General features: G+C 48.4%; 1 protein-coding gene across 1 annotated transcript in view; it reads right to left on the reverse strand.

Moving 5' to 3' along the window:
- The window catches only part of POLR3A (RNA polymerase III subunit A), a 1,042,059-nt gene that overhangs the window by 108,492 nt on the left and 909,038 nt on the right, over positions 1-24,529 (reverse strand). Inside the window, exons 28-29 of the mRNA XM_069611006.1 lie at positions 4,591-4,755; positions 2,904-3,035 (exon numbers count right to left, since the gene is read on the reverse strand). Coding sequence (XP_069467107.1) covers positions 2,904-3,035; positions 4,591-4,755 — 297 coding nt within the window. The remainder of the gene's footprint in view (positions 1-2,903; positions 3,036-4,590; positions 4,756-24,529) is intronic.

Below are 24,529 nucleotides of genomic sequence, written 5' to 3' on the forward strand. Positions count from 1 at the left end.
TGTGTCTCCACAGACTAACACCAATATGGAAAATACACAGCGCTGCAAGTGGAGCCCAACATTCATTGAATTTGCCCACAGGTAGGGTGTGTTTTTATCCCCTCTATACTTAAGAAAGAAATATGAGTCTAAAACAGACTATGTCACAAAATATGGTCCCTTTATTCATTGGTCACTTGTTAGGCGCTTATACAATTAGCAAAACTGTTTCAAAGTGCCCTCAGAGCAACAGGGTGGGGACAGAGGAAGGTAGACAATGAATTACAACAAAGAAATAATTTAATTAATAAATAGTTTATACAAGTAATGAGAATAAAAAGGGAGGGGAGACGAACCTACCATGCCTTGTGAGTGTTCCGAACGTGCAAGTGCAGAGGGGATGGGGGTGAGAGAAAGGTGCTGAAGGAGAAGTGCTCAGGGTAAGTGCTAAGAGGAGAAGAAAGTAAGCGCAACGGCCCGTGAGTAGGGTGAGCCCAAGTAAGTGCGGTAGAAGACAGCGGCTGGGATGAGAGATGTGGGGGGTCAGGGCCCAGAGGAAACATAAGGAGCCTGCACATCAGTCACACTACTGTATGATTAGCAGGGAAGAGAGGAGGGAAGGAAGAGGTAAAGAGAAAGGTCTTCAGGCTTTTTCGGAACTTATGAAGGTCATGCTCAAGACGCAGAGGGAGCGGGAGGCTATTCCACAGGAGGGAGCCAGCTGAGGAAAGTGATCGACCACCAGCTCCCTGCTTAGCAAACCGCTTAACACGCAGGGAGTTGGTGCCAGCGGAACTGAGGAGTCTAGAAGGGGAGTATTTGGACAGGAAGCGTTGAAGATAGAGTGGTCCCCGGCCCCAGATAGCCTTGTGGATGATACAGAGCGATTTGAATTTAATCAGTGCTGAGACCGGGAGCCAGTGAAGGTTTTGTAGGGCAGGAGAGATGCGGTCCCCGGGCTTGAGGCCAAGGATAAGTCTCGCTGACCTATTCTGGGTAAGCTGGAGGGGTCGCAAGGTGGATTAAGGAGGAGGCTTTTGCAGTAGTGTTTGTGGACATTATATAGAAAAAACAATGAGCGCTACATAAAACACAACTAAAGTAATGCATGTTGTGTTATGTTTTACAGACGCAGATATTGAACGTCGCCTATATAAATAAAGTGACACCCATAGTCACACGAGAAGTAATAAAAAAAAATGCAAGTATTTGCCCCTTAGTTGCAGCTAGAATACACAACATGAACAGCGGCAGTGTTTCAACAAGATGTTAATACTTTGACTTGGAAACACTATGAATACCAGACCACAGTTTTGCAAACAGTTACAAATGGTCAAAGAAAACAATTAGAATTTATGAAATGCAAAAGCCCCCTAAATAATGTACACTGATAAATGTTCTCAATCCATAGAAAAGAACAGAAACATGACATGTCAGATTTATAGACTAGCACTGAACAAATTGTCTGCATTTAATAGAACAGACTGTGCCGTAGCAATTTCGTATGGATAACAACTGAATGTTTTTGAAATTTAAACAAACTCGGAATCTATTAAAAAATTCAGTTCATTGTAATAGTGTCCTCTGATGTAGGGGAGCTCTCCTAGAGATCTTTTAGCAACATATATCAAGTTCATTTATGGTGATATAAATATAGTTCATTTGAACATCAACGGTGATGGTATTCAATGGTGCAATTGGAACATAGATGTTATCAGTACAATGAATTTGTATCGATGAGATGGACTACTATACAAGAAGAGAATTCAATTAAAAAAACGTTGTATAAAAAATAAAGTGCACTCCTTGAGCTGCAACAAGGGATTTTTCTCACAGATCCTATTAGTATACAAAATCATCACTACACCACCATACTTGCTCGTGTCAGTTTGCATGAATTTTTCTCTTGCACAGTATTGAGGAATTAAAGGCTGAGCTTTATTGGGAGTAGTCTTTACTATTCCTAGACTCTTCCTCGTGTCAGTGGTTATGGGTGTTCCTCTGAAATGCTATTGGGGAAATTAATACAGAGTTTCACTAGGTGTAACCTTCCTCACTCATGTTCTCTTCCTCGTGTCAGTGGCTAGCATGTGATACCTAATGGTATCTTGGGGAAAAATAAAAGTAGATCCATTAAAAGGGTGGGGAGGGGTATGACAATATGCCATTAGAGTTTGGGGAATTGAGAGAACATCCCTAAAAGGAAAAGGGGCGTATATGGTTTCCTTTAACCAAATCACACCTAGGTGCTCCTTCCTCATAGTCGCGATTCCCTGGCCACATAAGAGGAAGCTGCTTCAGGGAAAGTAGTGAGGACATCACCAGGTTCATCACAACACTCTGGGGCTGAAAGGTAGCAGCAATATTAACTGAAATTGTATTCATTCCTAGTTTCCTGTGCTATTGTATAGTTACCTAAATTTTTTATATACTTTTTTAGGAGGATTTTTTGGTTACTTTTTGTGAAAGGTTTTTGTAATAAACTATATAACAATAAATAAATAAACTATTTTCTTCATTATAACTCTCCTAGATTTCACTCATTGTTTCTGACCAATAAGGGTTTCCTTTGCGTTGACTATCAATGTCCAGAGGCCAAGCACTGTATAAAACCATAAAATAAACAGCAAGAATGGCAAATGGTGATTGCAAACAGTGTCATGGACTGCACCAGAAACCTGTGGTAGCATTCATTTCTTGGTGCTCAAGGGTGATTTTAGGCAAGACACACTAAACTCTGCTCACAGTAGAGATCCAATAATAATGGAATACATTCGTGGGTCTGCTTTTTTATCCCGTGTTTAGATAACAGGTCTATTCTGGGTTGCTTAGAGATGAAGTTGGAAGGGCTTGACACACAAAAAACTCTTGAAGGAGGTGTGAATGTAGCAAGTAAAAAAAGCCTGGCTTTCAGGCATGCTTACTTTGTAGGACATCAGGTCGGCTAGCAGCATAACATGCCTGCGGTCGATGCTCATGCCGTGGTTCACCATTGTGTACTGAATCTCGTTGATTATAGTGGCGCGAGCAGCTTCAATGCCCAATGTTTTTTCTACCTATAGAAACAAAGGAAGAAGATGAGCCTTCAGAGATTACTTTGCAAATTACACACAGAACACAAACATGCTGCAGATTTGACACCCTCCACGAGCCACAGCATCAATGTGCATATTTCTCAAAACATAGTCTGAGCCTTAGTTGAGAATTGCATCATACACCTTAGTAGCTGCCTTGCCATATTTCACACTTGCATCCATCAGCAGACTGGCTCCTGGTCTGTCTGTCTGTCTGTCTCTCTCTCGTCTGATTCAACTATTGGAATGAATACTCAGTGGGCTGTCCAATCTGTCTTACAGCTCTCACCCGTTCGACCTACTGAACAATTACATTTCCATCACTCACACTTGTCAGACCAATCACTGGGTCATGCCATCTGACGCTTGCATTCACATCTATCATGGGGTTGTCCCATTCAATAAGTTTACTTGCACCGATCATCATCACTTGGATTCCCTGCCGTTATATCGTTGACCTGATCTAACTCTGATGTAACTCAGAGGACACTTTGCTTTCATTCCCTGGTTTGAAGATAAGCAGGGGTAACACACAAAAGGGATTTCGGATTCTGTTTTCTGGATCCAGGTCAGGTGGTTTTAAGAGATTTACAATGGAAAGAGGGTGGAGAGGTTACATTCTGCTCAGTAAAACAAAGAGCGGCTAATATAAATGGCCTTGCATCACATGTAGAGTTTCAAGAAACAGCTCTCACAGGCGATGCCAACTGATTTCTAAAACTGTATTTTAACCACTTATTTTAACAAGTGGTCTGTAACGTTTTTTGCCACGAAGATGGACGACAGCCATATTGCAATTTATAATCATTAGATGAATAAAATATACGTGCATGTGGGCATCTTGATCCAATGACCTTTAAAGACAGTTATGTAATGTACAATTATCATACAATCTCACTCTGAACTTTGGTCATCTCCCTAAGAAAGAAGGAATGGCAGACAGAAGTTACATCTCCAATCGAAGGAGGAAATGCTGACACATTGTCTTCCTTTACCATAATTCAACTAAAAATAAATTGTCATGTAATCGGACACAGGTGAACAAGACAGTTATCAGAGACAATCAAAGCATAGTACATCTAGTCTCTAAAAAAGATGCGTGACTGACAATTGCCCATGATTTTATTTTCTGCAAAAGGATACATCAATGCAATCTAGTCCTCAAATTAAGCATTTGTGGTAGAAGGTCAAGGAGGTGTTTTTTTCATTTGGATCACATCAGGTTAGATTTAGCTCGTCATGGGAAGATGTAATCTGGGATGAATATGTTGAATTACACTGGAGGCTAAAGCTTAAGACAAGAGGTAGTCAGCTAGTCACTTCTGCTATATTCAGCACTTTCAATTCAATTATCGTACACTGTGCAGCTCCCTTAAATTGTGCCAACTTAACACAAAAGGACCAAATAATGGGTAGACAGTTTTTCTGCTGGTTCCTAGACGCATCAGCATTTCTTGAGCACGCCATCAGCGGTAGCAGGGCCCAGACAAGCAGCGACTGCGGTTGCCGTGATCCCAACATGTAGCAGCGACATTACCTCGTAGGTGTTGTTGGATGTGGTTTTGGCTCCTTTCACACCATGTGTTGCCATCACTGCACGCAGGTTGTCCCCTTCCACCAGGAGCTTATACTTCTCAGTTCCACTCTGCTCATCAATGTGAATGACAGCTCGCGATACCTCAGGGATGCCCTGCACAACAATCTGTCGGGGATGAGAAAATCCAAAGGTTTAAACTATGTTCATTCTTATTATGAAAAAAGGTTTATAGCACAGCAGTACACAGCTTTCAGAGATGTGGAAGGTTTTTGGCTTTGTACTTTCAGACAAATTAAAGTTACTACACTAAATGTTATGTAAACTGCAGGTCGCACACATTACAGATTCCAGTGCATGATATTTGCTCATGTACAAGACAAAGGAATGGATTTACATTTAGACACAGTAGGTGAAGGCGCCAATAACAAACAGAAGGCAAGTGCCTATGCTATGGCACTGGCACACCGACAAGCCATATTTGTCTGCAGCCACGAATGCCACTATGCCAAAGCATAGCTTGTGTCAATTGTAACCCCCTCACTTTATAATATTCCCAACAGTCCAGGTTAAAGACCGCAGGCTCACATTATACTTCTCTTTCTTTAATTCAACATTAACAATAGAAGCGCAGCAGCAAGATTTTAGCATGGCAAAGTTCATAAATAAAACAACTTGCATATGTGCTGAAATCCTCAAGAGAATATGTCCAGGAAATGTCAAGAAAATAGTCCAAAGTAGGTGGAGCTCCTAACAAACTCCATTTCCCATAGGTCCTTGAAACAATGAACTATGGCCACCCAACTTGTGACCTGTAACAGGCAATTGGTGTAGACTTGGCCTCTCAAATGACTGCAGCTCTTCCTTTGCTGCTCACAGCAAGATATACGTTCTACTTTACTTTAACTCCTACTGTGAGGTGTTTTTTTCTGAAATGGTGTTTGCAAGTGATTACTAAGACAAGGCTTCAGAGCAGTTTATGCTCCTTTCCGACAGTTTAATTGTTGTGTATTTATCATTATTTCGTTGAAGACACTTTTTATATCTCCGCCCCACCTCCCGCTCCCCTGCCATCAACGCTCCCTAAAGGGAGTACAATTTAGGCGAGCCGCGCGGTTTTCCCGCCCTGATACCAACACACGTTGAGTAACGGTGCCCGGGAGAAGCAGGAACCCCTGTGCTTCTTTCGTTTCCCTAACACTCCTCTCCAGGAGTTCAATCTGTTTTTAGCGAGTCGCTCGCACGCGGTCCCAATAGCCCCCCCACCCCTCCGGCCACCAACACACTTCTGTCGCAGCGCCGGAGAAGTGGCAAACCTGGCATCACTTCGTTCTCCTGAGGAGATCACGATGTACGCGCTCAGCAAGGGGGAGCCTGTGAACCGCACGGGTCCTTTGCTCCTTCCTCCGGTGCTCAGTGACGTATTTCATTTGAAATCAAAGGAGATTAACGATCGCCAAGCGCCAGAGACTCTACTTCGTCTCGCTTCGCCAATATGTCACAAACAAAGCAGAACAGCACACCAGAAGGCATGCGCAGCTGGCTCCAGGTATATATGTATTGATATACAAATATAATAGCAAACCGCTCTGCACCTTGGAACCTTACCCAGGGATATTTAAAATAAAAATATAAAAAGCGCAAAGAATAAAACCAAACCATACGCTATGGCAGAGGAGTACACCCCTCAGGCGGACTAGGAAGGGTCAGAGGGCAAGGAAGACTCCCCATAGCAAGATTTGGCCCTTGTAGACAGTTTTAAGCAAGTCCTGGGGTCATCAGTTGAGACCACTATTAAAAGAGTTGTGGTGGACATGCTTGTCCCAATACAACTACGTCTTGACGACATGGAGGTGCACCTGGGGGTTGTGATGATAAGCGCGGCAGTTCCCGCCTGGTGCTGGGAGTTGGGCGGGCCTGCCCAACGACGCTGCGCAGGGGCGGGTCGCAGCACAGAAGAGACCCGACTCGCTCGGGTGGTGCTTAAACCCGGACTGGCCTCCTACCACCAGTTCCGGTGATTCCTTTATTTTTACACTGCGTCACGTGACCGTGCCGTAGCCGGGCACGTGACACCACATTCCTCCCCAACTTGGAGACATTTTCTATTGCTGTTAGTAACAAACATTTCGGGCTGGTACTACTTATGAACTGACACACACATTATATGTACATGGTCTCGCTTACTGCATTCAGGGTTCATCTTGGTGTGAGTTTCTGACGGTAGATCCCGTCTACTACGTATCCTTGGAGGCGCGACGATGGTTTGGGCTTTTCTCTCAGATGGTACCGGGTGCTTCTCTCCTTCGGTGTGTCTCCCTTGGGGTTCTCTGCTTCAGCTCTCTCTTCTTGCGGGTGTGGTCCGTCTGAGATTCTTGGTGTGACAAGACTACCCGGTGGTGCTGGCATTCGGGGTGTGTATGTGGTGTTCCTGCTTCACCCCTCAGAGTCGTTGGATGTTCTTCCCACAGTTCTGGGGGTACTTTCCGGAAGTGTGATATGTTTCTTGTTACTGTCTCTCCCCCTCGGGTAGCGGTGACCATGCTGTGATTAGTGGTACTAACTGTCCATGGTTGAAGCTCGAAGTTGAGTGACATCTTCTTAGGTGGTGCTCGGTTTCTGACGATGACGGTGTCCCCTGGGGTCAGTTCCCTGTGGCAAGCTCGTCTGGCAACGCTTTCCTGTTCATTCCGCCTCAGCCTCGTGGCATCCATTGCTGGGATGTCTGGTTCTGGGGCTGTCCACTGAGGGTGTATAGGGAGTTCTGCTTGTATGGGTACTCCGAGCATGAGAGCGGCTGGGCTGATTCCCGTGGCGGAGTGCGGGGTTTGCCTGTGTGTTCTCAGAAACCGATATACTGCCTTCAACCACGGGCGTCCTTGCTCCTTGGCGATCCTGATGACTTTATTGAGTGACCCCATGAATCGTTCAGCGTCTCCATTTGCTTGGGGCCATCTTGGGGTAATTCGCCGGTGTTTGACGTTTACTTCTTTGAAGTATTTGCGTAGTTCCTGACTGGTGAATGATGGTCCGTTGTCGCTCTTCACCTTTCTCGGAATTCCGTGAGTGGCGAATATCTTCTCTAGCGTGAGGATAGTGGTTTCGGCGTTAGTGGATGCCACGTGTTCCACTTCGGGATATCTGCTAAACTCGTCGATCACTACGAGTAGGTATCCTTCGCCGGCGATTGTGCAGTGGTCCATGCTGACTGCATCCCAGCGCCTGCAGCTTCTAGGGACACTGCTTATCGGTTCCGGGTTTTCTGGTCTTCTGGATGCTTGACAGGCCGCGCAGGACTCCACTAGCTCTACTACCCTTTGCTGCATGTTCGGCATCCACATCGTGGACTTAAGGTACGCGGTGGTCTTGACGATGCCTTCGTGTCCACTGTGAGCTAGTCGGAGGGCTCTCTCCTCAAGGGACTCGGGTAATATGATTCGGTGTCCTTTTAGCAGTAGCCCTTCCGGGGCCACCGAGAGTTTGTGCCTGATCCCGAACAGAGCTCTGAGTTTGACCTGTGCCAGTGTTGTGCGTTGGGCCATCGACGTGAGGTAGCTCTTCCAATTCCCTGATTGGACAGCGGCAGTTGTGTGTTGTAGGATGGTGTCCGCCTCTGTCTCACAAGCTACTTCTTGCAGAGTTAGGGCTCGCGGTCTCGCGCAGGCGACTACCTGACAGACGTGCTCCTCAGTCTCTTTCGCATGGCGTTGTTCATTGTCTGTAGCGGGCCTCGGGTGTCGGGACAGGCAGTCTGCCGGGTTGTCTGATCCGGGGCGATATTCAACTTCGATATTGTAGGGCTGTAGCTGCAGCATCCATTTTTCTATGCGTGCAGGCGGATGAGGGGCAGAGCCTCGGAAGATTGGTATCAGAGGTTTGTGGTCTGAAAAGACTTTCGCCTGCTTGCCTAGCAGGTACACTTTGAAATGACGGCACCCCCACAAGATGGCTAGGGCTTCCTTCTCTATGTGTGCATAGTTCTGTTCGGGTTTTGTGAGAGCTCGTCTGGCAAACGCGATGGGGAACACCTTCCCTTCATTGTCAGTTTGTGTTAATACTGCTCCCAGGCCAACTGGGCTGGCATCAACGAGGAGTTCAGTCTGCCTTTCTACGTTGAAGAAAGCCATGGGGGTGGAGGTAGACAGAGTGTCTTTAATTTGTTGGAACGCTTGTTGATGAGTCGCGGTCCATTCCCACTTTTGGTCTTTCTTTGTTAAGTCTCTGAGTGGACTTGCAATGCTGGCAAGGTCAGGAATGAACCGTGCGCAGTAGGTCGCCATCCCCATGAAACTCCTCACCTCTGAGGCTGATTGTGGTGCTTTGGTGTCTTTTATGTCTTGTACTTTAGATGGGTCAGGGGACACACCTTCTGTGCTGAAAATGTAGCCAAAGAAACATAGTTCATCTTTGTCGAATTCACACTTTTCTGCGTTGAGGGTTAGGCCTGCTTCTTCTAGCCTCTTCAGGACTGCCGCTAGTCGTCTGTAGTGTTCTTTCTTGTTCGGTGCGTATACAATGATATCATCACTGATGTTGGTGGTGCCTTCTAATCCTGCGATGACCTTTCGGATTTCATGCTGGAACACCTCCGCAGCAGATGATATCCCAAAATTGAGTCTTTTGTACCTCATCAGGCCGAGGTGAGAAGAAAAAGTAGTGATGTACCTTGATTCTCTGGATAGTCTTAGCTGGTGATAGCCTGATCTGAGGTCAAGTTTACTAAAGACCGTTGCCCCGGTTAGGTCTACGATGAGCTCATCTATTGTGGGGGTTACGTGGCGTTCTCTTCCGATGGCTAAGTTGGGGAGCCTCATATCTATGCATATCCTTACCGCGTCTGGCTGTTTGGGTTTCTGGGCTACTACCATGGGCGAGACCCACAGGGTCGGTCCAGATGTTCGTTCTATGATTCCTGCTTCCTCGAGCTTGGCTAGTTCTTTTTCCACAGCGCCTCTCAGGTGAAATGGAATCCGTCGATGTCGCACTGCCTTCGGTTCAATGGTGGGGTCTATGTGGAGCTTGATGGTTCTCCCTTTTAGGCATCCAATGCCTTGGAATAATTTTCTGTGCTGTTGCAGTAGGTTGTTGAGTTCGTCGTGTTTGAGGTCGAAAGCGACGTGTATTAGTTTCAGCTTCTCCGCTGTTCTGCAGCTCAGCAGCGTCTCACATCCGGCATCCACTACGTAGATGCGTGCACCACAGTTGGTGTTCTTGTGGGCAAAGTCTGACTTGAAGGATCCTTGCACGGGTAGGGGTCTCTTACTTCCGTAGGCATACAGCCTGACTTTCTTCTTGTGAAGATCGGGTTTCGGTTGAAGTTTGTTGAAGGCTACTACGGGCATGACGTTCACCGTTGCGCCAGTGTCGATGACCACTTTTAGCGGTTCCCCGTTGGAGAGGACTGTGCACGATGGTCTCTTCCTCCGTCGAGACCGATGTGGGTCGACAGCTGATATTAGGTGTACGCGATGTACTTGTCTACTTCCTTTCTTCCGTCTTCCCTTGTCTCTCCTTTCGGGGGACGCGCTACTGTAGCTGTCTTCACTGTCGCTCGTGTCTGGGGACCTTTGGGAGTCATCAACGGCTCTGGCTTTCCCTTTTCGTGCATGTTGGGAGGAAGATTCTCTGGGTGCAAACTTCTTCCGGCGCTCTTGTGTTGGTCGTGGGGCCGTGTCTTTATCGCTCTGGTTCGGCGGGTTTAGGCAGACCGCGGTGTAGTGGTTGAGGCGATTGCATTTTCTGCACGTGGATCCCCATGCGAGGCAGGATTCGCCTCTGTGCCATGGACCTCCGCACCATTTGCAGTTCCTGTCTCGCCCCTGTGTTTGGTGGGGTTTCTGGCCTTGTTTTGTGCGATTTCTCTGGTGTCTGGAGATGGCTGCAACCTCTTCTGTGGGCCCGGGGCTGTCCATTGGCAGTCTTTGGATCGCTGCTTCCATGATCGCTACCTGGTCATCCGTTTGTTCGCGGAGTCGCGCCATCTCGAGGATACGGGACAGGCATATGTTTCTCTCAGATAGTATGGCCCTTCTTAGTTTTTCAGAGCATATCCCATTGATGATCTGGAGGTGGATCGCAAATTCTTCGTCCGGGAATTCACAGCCTACCGCCATTTCACGAAGCCGAGCGTGGAATTTGTCTACTGTCTCTTTCTCCCTTTGCCTTGCCATGCAGAAATGGAAACGCTCGTAATCTGGGTTGAGGTCGGGTTTGAACATGTTAGTGAGCGTGGCTTTGGCTGCGTCATAGTTGTCGTAGTTTCCGCGGTTCGGGGTAGCGTTGAATAGGCGCAGGGTAGCCGCTCCGATGTTGAGTAGGAGGAAGGTGCTCTTCTTTTTCGCCACGATAATGTCTCTGGCGTCGAGGTGCGTTTCGAATTGTTGAAGCCAGATTTCCCATCTGATAGCAGCTCCTGTGGTGAATGGGTCGAATGGTGGCATAAATGTTGTCTGTGTCGGGTCAGGGTGATCTGTGGTGAGACTTCTCCTGGAGGATGAGGTTTCGCTGGCCCTCACGGGGCTGGTACTTGGGCTGGACATGTTCTTAGCCGTTTCCGGGTGTAGTCTTTAGGTGGCCGTGTGGCACGTGTTCGATAGGGTGCCTGCGCTGTTCCTGTATGGCCTTCTCCGGGAGATGCATGCGATGAGTTGCGGCCGATGGTTACTCTTGTGATGTGTGACCCCGTAGATATTCCGGCACGTGAATGTGGCTGCAAACGGCGTGTGGTGGCGGGCCGACACACCGCGTAGTGTGCGGTTCGCCTGGACTTCCGACCGAGGTGCCGGCGGGCCGTGAGGCTGTCGCGTGGTTTCGCGGGGTTCAATGATGGAGATGTAGCGCTGGTGCGCGGAGGAGGCACGATTCTGTGTGGTTTCCTCGTGTTGCCGCGCGACTCCGTGTGTGGAGGAGGCGCGGTTTCGCGTAGATTCGTCTACCGGCCTTCGTCGCCAGTGTGATGATAAGTGCGGCAGTTCCCGCCTGGCGCTGGGAGTTGGGCCGGCCTGCCCAACGACGCTGCGCAGGGGCGGGTCGCAGCACAGAAGAGACACGACTCGCTCGGGTGGTGCTTAAACCCGGACTGGCCTCCTACCACCAGTTCCGGTGATTCCTTTATTTTTACACTGCGTCACGTGACCGTGCCGTAGCCGGGCACGTGACACCACAGGGGTGTCCCTGGCAATAAGGAGGACACTCACAAGAGGAAGAGCGCCGCTACAGGGGGCAGTACACTGGCTTGAAAGAGGAAAGATGCCTCTCTGACCCACCCAAACCCCATCAGAGCCAGCCACAGCAGCCATTTCGAATGCCTTCTCAAGGCTTAAAAAAGCCTTTCTTGAAAGGAAGGAGACCCCTCTTCTGCCTTAAAACCCTCTGACCCAGAGGAGACCAAAACGGGGGATAGACCCTCAAGCCCAGAGGGAGTATCAACAGGGCACAGATGAGGATCAGACTCCTCAAACGACTGAGGACGAAGATGACCAAGGGGATGGGCCACGGCCCAGCACATCCGGAAATGTAGCAGGGCCCATTCTCAAGCAGCTACCAAAACGAGCAGTCATCTTCACAAGATACGGTTGTCCCAGAGGACTTGATTTATACCAAATCCTCGGACTGGGCTCTGTCATCCAGAGCAGTAGACTAAATCAAGGACAGGCTATGCCGGCCTTTAGATAAAGAAGTCTGAGCCAAACTAAGGGCTGAATGCCCCCGTTCAGACATTCCAAGGAAGGTGGCACTCACCCCTGATGCTAAAATGATTACCTTCCTTGGAAAGAACAGCAAGGACCCGAAGAAAGGGATTGATGGAGCCTGGAGGACTTGCCAGGAAAAGGTCTTGGATATTGCAGGTCCACTAACCAAAATTCTGGACGTCTCAGAAGAAGCCTTGGACATGGGAAAGGCTACTGACCTCGTCACCCTGTCAGGGTGGACTCAACAAGCCCTCTGCCTGCTTGGAAATGCAAACTGGGCCATTTCTGCAGTGCGCAGGAAGGGCATAATCATGAAAATAGACCCCAAGCTGGGGAAGCTTGTCACTACCGAATTGGGCGCTACTCAGAGACCCTTTCCTTAAGGAAATGGCGACATTCGTGGGAACCTTCACCGATCTTGACAAGGCACAAGCCTCAATAAAGATGGTCTTTTCGACAAAGGTTTTTTTCTCGGGCTGGACGAGGTAGGGGTGCTCCTCCGGCCGTTATTCCCTGGACGGATGGTCCCATCAGTCACGAGACCATCATTCCTACTGACAAGACAGATCCAACACCTTCTTTCCCTCCAGAGAAAAAAGGCAGAGGTTGTGGTTGGAGAAGAGCAGCGATACAGCCAGCACACCAGAATACAGGTGGGTCTTGGCTGCGTAGCTCCGGCACCGCAAGTACCCATAGGAGCCAGGATAGCGCGATTTGTGCAAGTGTGGGACCGAGATGCCTGGGTTAGGGATACCGCAAGGGGTTTCCACATCGACTTCTTTTCCCAGCCCACCCAAGCACACCACCCCTTTCAGATATTAATGTCTCAGGTGGACACAGCAGCGCTAGACAACGAAGTATGGAGCTTACACAGCAAGGGCGCAATCTGCCCATGCAGAGAACAAGGTGGATTCTTCAGCCCCTTTTTCCTTGTACACAGGAAAGAAGGTTCGTCCCGTGATAAATCTCAGAGTCCTAAACGACATTACTGTCTAGCGTCACTTCAAGATGGAGGGAATACACATGTTCAGGGACCTCCTGAAGCCTGATGAAAGGCTGGTCCATCTAGACCTAAAAGACACCTATCTAGCAGTGCACATTTGTCAACAACACATACAATTCCTGAGGTTCACATGGAAGGGTCAGGACGGGGAATACACAAGCCTGCCCTTTTGGCAAGTCATCGGCGCCCTGGGCTTTTACCGAGCTCATGCGCCCGGTTGTCGCCCATCTCAGGGAGCAAGGAATAAGGCTCATTGTATACCTGGACGACATTATCATCATGTCCCACAGCAAAGCCCTAGCAAGAGAGCAGGCCAAGGCTGCCATACATCTGTTTCACGGCCTAGGATTCCTCATTAACTGGGAGAAATCAGCCCTACTCCCCTCAAAGAGCCTGGAGTTCCTGGGCTTCGTAGTGAACACCCAGGACTGCCAGCTCTGACTGCCCTCCTCCAAAGTGCACACGAAATCCAGAGGCTTCTGCAAAAAGACACCATCTCTCTAAAAGGAATTGGCGAGAGTGATCGGCCTGTTGTCATCTTCCATTCAGGCCATCTTCCCCAGGCCTCTGCATTATCGCGAGCTCCAGAAGTTGAAAGGGGAGCATCTGCGGCGCAATCTTTCTTACTCGCAGCGTCTAGCCCAGTCACCCGAGGCAAGAACGGAACTGCATTGGTGGCCGATGCATATGGAAACCTGAAACGGTAGGGCGATCTTCGGATCAGCACCCAACCTAGTTATAGAATCGGACGCAAGCTGCACTGGAAGGGGAGGGAGGTGCGGTCCAGTCACCACATGGGGGAAATGGCTCCCCCCAGGAACTGGAGATGCATATCAACTGCCCGGAGCTCTTTGCGGGTTCCTTCGCAGTTCGATCTTTTGCCAGAGGCAGAGTAAGTTGTTGTATACTTCTCAAGATGGACAACGTATCTGGAGTGAGATACATCAATCATCTGGGTGACAGAGGTGCCAGAGGGATCAGGGGCCCCATCCGGGTGCGGGCACAGGGGCCAACCATGATTAACGGCCCATGACCCAGACTCGAATACAGTGCATGAAGCCTATACAGTCAGGAAATGGCTTGTAGCCACACCGTGGTACGATACGCTACCCTAAAAAACACCGGACAAGTGGCCTGCTATACGGGATGGTTCGATAGGCCACTAAAGCGCTGTGCATCGCCCAGGACAAAAGACAACAGAGCTGTGCCCTATAATCGATCAAACAAAGTCTCAGTAGGACATTCAACTACAGCAGCAAATATAGGGCGTGGGACTGCGAGAGGTGCATACTACCACACCCCTGCAACTGGTCTTAATCGTAAAAAACCATCATACCCTCACTAACCAACGCAACTGCACCGCAACACAAGCTAACAGGGAATCAGATAGGTGCAGCCTGGCACCGGGGCTCATGAGTAACGAAGGAGTAGATTGGGCACAACGAAGCAGAGATTGGCAAAGGGTCAAAACAAGCCCTGGTAACTGGGCTCACAAAAGGGATTCAAGACAGGTGGCTAAATCGTAACGGAGCTGCTGAAACCGAAGGGAGCGCGACAAACACAAGCCTCTGGACCCGTTGCCTGCACCACCGGGGAACGCCTCTGTTTGGACATTTGAAACTGCTTGGTACAATTGAACAGCCACTGCACAACACCCAAACAGCTATGCCACTCACCAAGAATAAAGACAAAGCAAAGTCAACAATAATTGACTCATTTGCGGCAACAAAAATGCAGCCCTTGCCGCAGGAGGGAACAACCATGCCAGAAACCCAAAAATCAACAGAAACAGATAATCGAGATGGGCAAGTAATGGAGGCCATAGCAGCTCTTAGGTCCTTCATCGACACAAAAATCAACGAAGTCAAAACGGACATGCAACTAATGAGATAGGATGCGAGAAACTTAACAGAGAGGGTGACCACCACCGAAGCTGGGCTTCTGGAGACAACAGAGACCACGATTGACTTGAAATCCAGAGTAGCTGAACTAGAAAAGAAGGTTGAGACGCTGGAAGCAAGAGCTGAGGAAGCTGAAGGGCGGTCCAGACACAGCAATATTAGGTTGCTTGGGATTCCGGAAGGAACGGAGGATCCAAATCCAACCGGATACGTGGAGTCTCTACTACAACAGGAGATTGGTGCTGGTAAGCTCTCACAGGGCTTCGCTTTGGAAAGAGCCCACAGATCCCTCCAAATAAAACCTCCACCAGGTTCGCATGCTCGCCCAATGATTGCGAAGATCTTTAATTTCCACGACAGAGAGATTATACTTAAACATTCAAGAGATGGTGGGTGATAGAGCGAGGCGACTTTCAGATAACCATATACCCTGATGACATGCCAGCTGTACAAAGAGCAAGGAACTCCTATGTTCCGATCAAAGCAAGGCTCAGACAACTGAACCTGAAATACATGTTATTGTACCCCTTCAGACTAAAGGTGATCCACAAAGGGCGAGCTATATTCCTAGAGACACAGGCGGCAGCCAACATGCGGTTGGAACATAATAATCTGGCGGATGGAAAAGAAAGGGTAACCTGAAGCACACTAGCACCGGGAAACTAACAGACACAAGGGAATGCGGCTATCTTTTGTCACTATTAGCGAAACAAGTTATTGCAATGAAACGACCGTCGAAGCATTTTTTCGCACGGCTGGGAGACACGCCTGGCCGCCTAGCTTGTACATTGAGGCCTAACCCACGAAATTATCAGTGCGGGCCTGTGGTCGGCACGTGAACACTCGCGCTGGATGCCCTGGAAGGGGCGGGAAAGTGTGGGGCGCCTGAGCACAGCAGTTGTAATGCAGTTGCTGGGCGCGATTGTTTGGTTTGTGTTTGTTCTTTACTGTTACAATGTCTTCAAGCTGAAAACTGGTGGTTGGGGAAGGTCCACGGACAAAATCCACAATTGAGCAGGTGTGAAGTAGGGCAGGGGGGTCTTAATTGCGACTGCCTAGAGCAAATAAAGGGGGACGGGATGTGGTACTTGAGTGTGTCTGCGGCTGAACATGGCAACACAACTTAAAATAATGACATGGAATGTGCCTGTGATGGGCACCTACTTGTGCAGAAATAGAATCAAATCTTATTTACATGGGAAGAGGGTGAACACAGCATTCCTCCAAGAAACCCATCTCACGGCAGAGGCCATGATTAAACTGAAGGAATACTGTGGGGAGGGAGGGCAAGGATATAGGGCCAGTTACTCCAAATACGCAAGAGGAGTGTTCACTTGGGTTAACCCTGGGGTGCTCTTCAGACTACTGCGGGTTGAGGCAGACACATAAGGAAGATACCTAGTATTATGGGGTGCCATTGAGCAGACTGACGTTTGCATAGTGAACTCATACTTCCCCAACTATGGCATACCAGCGCACCTCAATAAGCTCTATAATAAAATAACTCAGCACCAAGAGGGCTTTTATATTTGGGGCGGAGATTTTAATTGCGTAAAAGATCTCAACTTGGATAGATCCGAACCGCCAGATAAATAGGCAGGAGCGGCCCCATTGGCGCTGAATGCCATACTAGATCAATTAGGTCTGGTGAATGCCTGGAGAGAATGTCACCCTGCAATTAGAGCATACTCGCATTATTCCTCCGCACATGGCCAATACACAAGAATAGATTATTTTGTATTGACAAGACACACCTGGCACAAGTGGAATCAATACAATACTTGGGTAGATCAATCTCTGATCATTCACCCTTAATCATACACCGAGGCAGTGTGGATCACTAGAGCACGATGTGAGAAGCCCTGAAAGTAGTAATGCGAGGAGAGACCATAGCGGGTGCAGGAGGTATCGGGAAAATGCTCAAGGGGGAACTGGAAAAGCACAAAGAGGAAATAAAACAGATGGAACCTGCCAACCTAGTGACCAAGGCGGAGGAAGCAAAGCTAGTGGAGGCTAGGACTGTCAGGTGGCGTGGGGGCGACTGTCTAGTTTGACTACATAACACCCACCACCAGAGCACATAAAGAAGGGGATAAACACAATTGACTGTTAGCATGGTTGTGCAGGAGGGAGCACCCGAGACACCCAACGACCACGCTCAAGGGGGAGAACAGGGTATTATGCAAGACACAAAAATCAATTTATGACACTTTTGCAGCCTTCTACGTCAAACTGTATGCCCATGACACCTCAGTGCCGCTGACGGACATTCGCGACACATTAGAAGAGAATGAACTCCCTACACTGGTCAAGTCACAGCGAGAGGCCTTGGATGAGGTAATCACCCCGGAAGATGTGGCAGAGTTAATAAGATCATTGGCTACCTGCAAAACCCTGGGAAGTGATTGACTCTCCCCAGAGTTTTACAAAACATATGAATCAACACTGACCCTAGTACTTCATGAAGTGTTCCAAGAGGCATACGAAGTTGGAACCCTACCGAAAAGTATGAGGGAAACGCTAATAGTCCCAATACCCAAACCGAATAAACCAACAGACGACTGCGACTCGTACCGCCCTTTAGCAATGCTAAACTATGACATCAAAATATTGACCACTATATTGGCCAAATGTTTGCCCAGAGTGATAGGGAGTATAATACATGAAGACCAAAGCAGCTTTGTGCCTGATCGCAACACGACTGCTAACTTACGCAGGCTATAACATATTATGGCACAAACAAAGCAAGAAGGGGAACACTTAGCGGTAATGTCGCTAGATGGCATTAAGGCATTTGACTCCATATATTGGGAATGGTTGATAGAGGTACTGAGGGAATTTGGGTTTGGGGAAGGCTTTGTGAGGTGGATAAAAGTACTATATAAAGACCCCACGGCAAGAGTAAAAACGGGAAGGATGGTGTCAAAGCCCTGAGATATACAGAGAGGTACCAGACAGGGATGCCCACTATCGCACATGCTTTACATCCTAGGGCTGGAACCAATTGCGATATACATCAGGAAACAGATTTATGATGCTGGGGTAAAAATAGGCAGGAAATATCACGTAAAATCACTCTATGCCGATGATGTTCTTCTCTAATCGAGGGACCCACAAAACAATGCTCCAACGGTTCTCGAAGTACTGGATAACTTTGCACGCTACTCTGGGATACGCTTTAGCAAACAAAAGTCTTGCATGTTCCCACTAGCAGGCCTGAGGGGATGGAAACTGCGGACCTACCAGATGTGGGAACACAGTGGCAACCGGATACATTGAAGTACTTGGGGGTTAACATTAGACATACGCCGGAACTCACACAGGAGCATAACACAGTGGCTGTGATACAGGGCCTACGTAACTCAATGAAGTTCTGTTCCAAACTACCGCTGTCAATGATGGGCAGGGCATCGATCGCCAAAATGATTATCCTGCCGAGGTTTTTATACTATTTCCAAAACGTGTGCTATTATATCAAACCAACTTTTTTCCGAACTCTAGAAGCCCTGGTCAGAGATTTTCTGTGGGGGACAACACACCACAAGCTAGCACTGACCACACTGACTCTACCTTACAAAGAAGAGGGTATACAACTCCCAGATTTTGAGAGGTACTACTTGGCGGCACAAATCAATCACATAACCAGATGGCTGTCGAATGATGTCACTGCTGAGTTGGGTCTTTTGCAGGATTTGATTGCTCCGGTATACTTGAAAGAAATCCTGCGGATCCCGCAGAATCCCATGAGACACGCCCCCATGCTAGCGATGTTGGGTAGGCAAGTGTGGAACAGGGCTAAATCAGTCTTCCACCTAGTGCACCCTTACTCACATGAAATGCCGATATTGGCAGAAATAGGAATTGCAAACACTGACCTCCATACCATGAGACACTGGGAAAGGCTGGGCTTGTATACCTGGGGGGGCATATACGAGGAGGGAACATTTAGAGAACTGGAATCACTGCATGAAAATGAGGGGCTATCGAGAGGACAATTTCTATGGTATCTGTCATGATGCCTACCCCGGGGGACCCAGACCAAGTTCAGCAATCCCGGAAGCAGGCATCAAGTTATCCTAAGCAAGCCCAACAACCCATGCTAGGGGCTATTTGGGTCCAGTCCTGGAGTCTATGGCGCCAGGCTCATATGGAGAGTCAGTCCTGGCGCCATAGGCGCCAGGCTCATAGATTAAAACGTACCTGACGCAGACCATGCTGCAAACTTACCTGATGCAGACCATGCTGCAAGAGCTCCAAGCCAAAAGAGGCTTGGAAGGGACTACTTTACTTAGGGACTATTTTTTTACTCGGGCGGGGCTGGGGAGGAATACTTACCTGGAACTACTTTGGAGGCTATTTAAACCACGCCCGGAGAGCAGCACACGCTTCACGTTATTCTGCATCCAGCAGCGTAACGCTCACCGTGCCTGCAAGTCTGCATCCAGCCTTCTGCCACGCCCGCCTCGAGTTTGGAGCTCCAAGAAAAAGGGAGAAAGAAGGAGAAAAGGTTAGAACAAGAGCAATGCCTTTGATCCTCAGCTGAATTCCCGATCCATCGCGCCTTCAAGCTGGAAGAAAAAAGTTATTTTATGCGTGTCGCCTCGCCTGCTGCAGCGCCGCGCTGAACTCACCGGCCTTCGCAGCATCTTCACATTCCACTGCATCCTCCTGCATGTTCCCGCTGCACTCCGGCACCTAGGGAGAAGACAAGAACAGCAAGGTGTGCCAAGGGAATACACAGAGGCAATATTAGTTACCCCCCATAGACTTACCTGATTTTACCACCGGGGATACTATTCCTCTTCACGGGTCGGCGCAGCTTCCACTGCATCTTCGCCGAACCCCAGCCCCTAAGGGGAAACAAAAGGACAGCAAGGTGAAACAAAGGGACTAACAAGGGGAACCCTCCTCACCACAATAGACTTACCTGATTTTACCGCCAGAGGTATTATTCCCCAAGACTTCATACTTTCTCTCAGCGCCTGAATAAGGGAGAAAGCAACAGGTTACATATTGACATTATTTTATCCAACTGTGTTGGAAATACAAATCCTTACCAGAATACTACCGGTTGCCACGAGGAACTCTTCATTAGGGTCAAGCTGCAACCTGCAAGGAATTGGACAAGAGTGAAAGTCAGGCATTTGAACTCTTATAAACTTTATACTTACGGCGTCTTGCTGGGAATCTCGGAGTCAATATTGTTCTGGAACTCACCAATTCCTTCGAGCCAGTGAAGCAACTGGTTATCAATGCGCCCCTGCGCTCAATGCAGGATGGAGAGCTCATCTTTTCAAACCATCCGGTGAGACTATAAGAGGGGACATCAAAGGTGATCTGTGGGGAGAACAGCAGGGGTGGGGGGATTTACGCTCAATTCCATGGGTGGTTAATTCCCTTTCTCCATTTGCAGAAGAATATTCCAACGGGCCAAGCAAACGAAGCTAGGTGGGCCAGTCCAGTCTGTCATCTCGGCCCTATGCGTCCCATTGGTGGAGACCGCAGCTGTCCAGTTCTGATCGACGCCTCTGTGGGAGCCAGGTGAGCGTAACAGTATCAGAGAATTAAACACGTAGCCAGAAAGAAATGGGGCAAGTGGCCAGAAGAAAACAACGATGAACCCCCTGGTGACAGAACTATATAACCTAAGTGAAGGATGGAGGCCGGTGTCGAGGGCGTACGCCTGATTAAATGATAGGCCTAATCCCCGCACCACCACACTAAAAGCTAAATGGGAGAAAGACCTAGGAGTAGCTATTACAGAGAAAGAATGGGAGAGAGCAGTGATGCACCCCAAAGAAGTGTCTAGGAACGCTAGGTTCAGATTAATACGGATCAATGTCCTCTTATAGAACATACATGACCCCAATGAAGGTGGCAAGCTTCAACAAATAAACTAGGTCGGCATGTCTGTGGTGTGGCAATGTGGAGGCTGACTTGATGCACCTGTTTTGGGGGTGTGAGAAAGTACAAAGTTTCTGGGCAAATATTGAGCAGGTATTTAAAAAAGCAGGAGTCGCTAGATATGACTGGTCACCAAAGGAATGTCTTTTAGGCACATATCCTAGGCTAAGTAAAATCAAGCACATTATGAAGCTTATGGGCATGGTATGCATATTAGCAAAAAGGGCAATTGCAATGGCATTGAAATTAAAGGCATGCCTGCAATAAGCACAGTGGAAAGGGGAAATGGAGATGTGGGCTGCAGCAAAAACAAGAGGCTTGGGGTGCAGGAACTGCTGGAAACACTGAGGAGGTTAATGTCACATTGGAAGCATGGAAAGCCCTGATCATAGACATGTTCCTTTCATCTGATGACATGCCCCCCTGAATACACAGATGCAACCAGTAATGTATTTAATACAATAATGGTACAAATGGGGCACTGACCCGCCTACACTACCACCCTTAAGCTGTGTAATGATGGACTGGAACCACATGCATAATGTCAGGGCAGGCTATAAAACCTGCTAAAGCAAATGAAGACCGTTATCGTTTACTGTTTGTTACATGTTGGAAGGGAATAGTTTCTTACCTGTAACTCCATTTCTCCAGCATTGGTATCTTTCATGGATTCACATGCTTAGAATATTCCCTGTCGTCAGACTGGGACCCCTCGGTACACCTATATAGCCTTTTCCTATAGGAAAACTTCCTACACTTTTGTGTCCTATCTACGTCCTTTTAGGACCCGCCTACGCCTGCTCCGTAGGCCGTCCCAGTATAAGAGGCCCGCCCCCACGGCTCCCCTTCAGATTTCGGCCCCTCCAAAGTAGGAAGGGTTAAACGTATCAATCAAATACATTACATTCCGGGGAGGTTGGCGGGCGCATGTGAATCCATGAAAGATACCAATGCTGGAGAAATGGAGTTACAGGTAAGAAACTATTCCCTTCTCCAGCATTGGATCTTTCATGGATTCACATGCTTAGAATAGATTGTATAGCAGTAACACTTGAGACGGCGGTGAGAATGTAATGTAATATACCCTCACCATACTACACAATGCATATGTACAGTAGGAATAAGTTAACTCATATAACCTTACCCACATAAACACACTGTCATTAAAAAGGTAGACAACAGATACTCCACAGCGTGGAGCTTCCCTTACTGAAACAGATGGCGCAGGACAGCTCTTCCCATCTGCACCTCGTCCGCATGCTGCCTGGTAAGGCAGTAGTGGCGGGTAAACGTGTGGGGCACTGACCATGCCGCAGCTTGGCATATGTCCGTCAACGGAATTCCTGCCCATAAAGCTGTTGAGGAGGACATCGATCTTGTAGAATGGGCTCTAGGATGTCCTTGCAGTGGCCTTCCGGCCTTGGAGTGACAAAACGCAATCGTCGATGAGACCCATCGAGCCAATCCTTGTTCAGAGATTGCTTTTCCTCTCGTCGACGGACCATATGCGACGAACAGTTGTCGAGTAGACCTGAGTTCCTGTGTACGATGTAGGTAAAATTTCAGAGCCCTCTTAACGTCCAGGGTATGAAGAGCTTTTTCTGCTGCCGATGATGGTTTAGAGATTGCTTTTCCTCTCGTCGACGGACCATATGCGACGAACAGTTGTCGAGTAGACCTGAGTTCCTGTGTACGATGTAGGTATAATTTCAGAGCCCTCTTAACGTCCAGGGTATGAAGAGCTTTTTCTGCTGCCGATGATGGTGTGGCGAAGAAAGTAGGGAGAACAATGGACGAGTGTTTGTGATACACTGTCGGAACTTTTGGGACGAACATAGGATTAGTTGCCAGGACTACTTTGTCCTTAAAGAATCTTAGGTATGGCGGGTCTACGACCAGCGCTTGCAGTTCCGAGATTCTCCTAGCTGATGTGATAGCAATCAAGAATGCCAACTTCCACGAAATGAATTTTATGTCGGACGTGGCCATAGGCTCAAAAGGCGGTTTCATTAAGCCTGCCAACACTGTGTTGAGACTCCAAGTCGGGGGGAAACGTTTTACCGGGGGAAAAACTCGAAATAAATCCCTCATGAAGTGTTTCACAAGTCTGTTGGTAAATAGAGGAGAAGACTGCCTCTTCCTTGTGAACCTCGAGATGGCCGCCAGGTGCACCTTTATCGATGTGAAGGATAATCCCCTCTCCGCCAAGAGGAGCAGGTAAGGTAGAACTTGTTCCGGCGTCACCAACAACGGTTGTAGGCCTTGTTGTCCTCTACACCATTCACAGAACCTCCGCCACTTGTAGGAGTAAGATTTGTTTGTAGAAGGTGCTCTAGCCGCCTGCAGAATTTCTTGACAGTCCTCCGAAACGTCTAAAGCACCGAACTCCGAAAAGTCAGGAGCCAGGCTGTAAGGTTGAGACTGTCTGGGTCGTGATGCCACACCGTGCCTTTTTCCCGGGATAGTAGGTTCGGGACTTTCGGAAACCATATGGGATGTTCCAGCGACAGGTGAAGCAGGTCGGAGAACCACGGTTGCCTTGGCCAGTATGGTGTCACTAGAATTACCCGGCAATTGTATCTGCGTATCCACTGTATTGTCCTCCGTATGAGGGGGAACGGGGGAAAAGCATAAAGGAACATGTCCGTCCATGGGAAGGAGAATGCCTCCCCCATGGAACCCTCTTGGGGCCATCTGCTTGCGAATTTCTCGCATTTCTTGTTGTCTTTGGTCGCGAAGGCGTCCAGAGGGGGGTGACCCCATTTCTCGAACACTTTCATCAGGTGAACTGTGTCCATTTCCCACTCGTGTATCTGGGCCATGCTTCTGCTGAGGGAGTCTGCCTGGGAGTTCCTCACTCCTGGGAGGTGATGAGCCACGATGGAAATTTCGTGCTTTAATGCCCAATGCCATGTTTTCTGGGCTTCTATGGAAAGAGTTCTTGATCGCGTCCCTCCTTGTTTCCTCAGATAAAACATGGCCGTTGTATTGTCGGTCAGTACTCGTACTCGCGAATCCTTGATGTGTGGTAGGAATGCCTTCAAGGCCCATCGTACTGCTCTGAGCTCTAACACGTTTATGTGTAGGAGTGACTCCGTTGGAGACCAGCGACCTTGCGTTTGGAGAGCACCCATGTGAGCTCCCCATCCGGTTAGGGACGCATCCGTGACTATGGTTCGCTGAAACTCCGGCTCCTGTAGGGGTACACCGTTGTTCAGATTGTGGAAACTCTGCCACCACTGAAGGGTCCGAAGCAGCTTGTCGTCGTTGATGGTTATCTTGTCTGACCACGATCCTTGAGCCTGCGTCCATCGGTCCGCGAGGAATTCCTGGACTGGCCTCATGAATAGGCGACAGTTTTCAACCAGATGGATGCAGGATGCCATGGCCCCTAGGACCGAAACGTATTTTCTCACTGCGATCCTGGTGTTTCGCCGTAGTCG

This window comes from Ambystoma mexicanum, chromosome 8, assembly GCF_040938575.1.
Source record: "Ambystoma mexicanum isolate Mex_15411 chromosome 8, UKY_AmexF1_1, whole genome shotgun sequence".
NCBI lineage: Eukaryota > Metazoa > Chordata > Amphibia > Caudata > Ambystomatidae > Ambystoma > Ambystoma mexicanum.